At 52.0% G+C, this 2,057-nt stretch overlaps 1 protein-coding gene across 1 annotated transcript in view; it reads left to right on the top strand.

Annotated features, from left to right (window-relative positions):
* Positions 1-2,057, top strand: part of PCIF1 (PDX1 C-terminal inhibiting factor 1) — a 15,571-nt gene that overhangs the window by 3,745 nt on the left and 9,769 nt on the right. Inside the window, exons 3-4 of the mRNA XM_008057934.2 lie at positions 1,377-1,519; positions 1,609-1,733. Of these exons, the coding sequence (XP_008056125.1) occupies positions 1,396-1,519; positions 1,609-1,733 (249 nt within the window). The 5' untranslated portion in view covers positions 1,377-1,395. The remainder of the gene's footprint in view (positions 1-1,376; positions 1,520-1,608; positions 1,734-2,057) is intronic.

Below are 2,057 nucleotides of genomic sequence, written 5' to 3'. Positions count from 1 at the left end.
AGTGAGACTCCAACTAAAAAAAAAAAAACCAAGAAAAAAAAAAAAGAAAACAACTCTAGCATCATCAATCCAACCTCATTTTGCCCCCTAGGAGTCTAACAGTCCTAGGTCTAAAACTACCTTGGCTATTGAAGACTTGTGCTGGGTGTGCTTTGGGTGGGAGTGTAGGCTTGATACAGATCTGAAGGAACAGGCCTCTTTGTTGATACTTAAACTTGGTACTCATTCACCTGGGGATTATGAAGGCCTGAATTAGTCCTTCTTGGTCGTGCTGGGTTTTTTTGAGTTGGAGTTTCACTCTGTCACCCAGGCTGGAGGGCAGTGGTACGCTTCCGACCACTGCAGCCTCGACTTGCTGGGCTCAGGTAATCCTTCCACCTCAGCCTTCCAGGTAGCTGGAACTACAGGCACGCACCACCATGCCTGGCTAATTTATTGATTTATTGTAGAGAAGAGGTCTTGCCAAGTTGCCCAGGCTGGTCTTGAACCCATGGACTCAGGCAGTCCTCTCACCTTGGCCTCCCATACTGGTTCTTGTAGCAACATAGTGCTTCCTCCCTGTGAAAGGAGGTGACCAATTAGCTTCAGGGTGTTTTCACCTGATGTGCTTTGTTCCATTTAGATTTTGCTGGATGGGAGCAGTAGAGGGTTAGGTTGTTACTATTCCTTCTTGTAAGAATAGCTTCTAAAAGACCCTGTTCTGCCTTGTTTACCACTCTTGTTGCTTTGTAAATATTTACAGAATCAGTAGCACTCCTATTGGGTCCAAGTATCATGCTGAGCTCTGGAGGGAGCTCAATTGGACCCAACTCCTATTCTCGGAACTGCTGACAGTCTAATGGGGAGACAAACCCAGCTGATAGACCAGACCGTCTAAGTGCTCTGATGGAGGTGTCCATGCCCTTAGGTAGGCCCTGACCACATTCCCTGGGGAGGGGAGAGTGAAGGAAGACTTCCTGGAGGATGTGACCACATAACAAGCCAGGCAGAGAATTGGGGGAAGATTTTTTTGTTTTTCTGTTTTTTGTTTTTGTTTTTTACCCAGGCTGGAGTACAGTGAGGCAATCATGGCTCCCTGCAGCCGCAAACTCCAGGGCTCAAGTGTTCCTCCTTTCTCAGCCTCCTTAGTATCTAGGAATATAGGCATGCTCCAACATGCCCAGCTAGAGGAATGATATTTCAGGCATAGCTAGCAGCAGGAGTGTACCCATTTTACAGTTGCAGAAGCTGCGGCTTAGATTCCAGAGCTCCTTCTGTGGCACCATGCAGACCCTCTTGGATGGACTGGATTGGATTTTTCCACGTCTGTGGGTGATCTTGGGGCTCTCTGGTGAAGGGAGGGTAGAGCTGATACTCTTTGGTCCTCTGTGTGGCAGGTCCCGTGTGGGTGCTAAGATGGCCAATGAGAATCATGGTAGCCCCCGGGAGGAAGCATCCCTGCTGAGTCACTCCCCGGGCACCTCCAATCAGAGCCAGCCCTGTTCTCCAAAGCCAGTCCGCCTGGTGCAGGACCTCCCAGGTACTGGTGGGGGCAGTGTGGGATGGCGGGGTAGGAAGGGCACCCTAGGAGCAGCCTTGACCCTGACTGGTTTCCATGCCTGTTTGCAGAGGAGCTGGTGCATGCGGGCTGGGAGAAGTGCTGGAGCCGGAGGGAGAATCGTCCCTACTACTTCAACCGCTTCACCAACCAGTCCCTGTGGGAGATGCCCGTGCTGGGCCAGCATGACGTGATTGTGAGTGCCAGCCTAGGGTGGGGGCCTCCCCCAAATGTCCCACGAGCAGCAGTTGTGTGCCTGGCCCTGTGCTAGCCCCTGCCCTCATGGACCCTATACTCAAAGTAGGGGAGTTGGATTGGTGAAGAGATGCTTGGAATAATGTAGCACGTTGCCCTCCTGCTGCATGTTGGGCGCTGTGCAGGGATGACGGTGTGGGCAGGATGGATGTGCTTGCTGCCGTCACAGAGTGCCCACTGGAGGGGGACAGTGGGATTACAGTTGTGGACTTGTATGAAGAGAGCACCAGGATCCTGAACCCATCTGGGGAAGCTGGGGGGGGGG

Source organism: Carlito syrichta, unplaced genomic scaffold (genome assembly GCF_000164805.1).
Source record: "Carlito syrichta isolate Samal-C Ts95f unplaced genomic scaffold, Tarsius_syrichta-2.0.1 Scaffold303154, whole genome shotgun sequence".
Lineage (NCBI taxonomy): Eukaryota > Metazoa > Chordata > Mammalia > Primates > Tarsiidae > Carlito > Carlito syrichta.
Note: the sequence above shows the minus strand (reverse complement) of the source record. Positions and strands in the feature narration are given on the sequence as shown.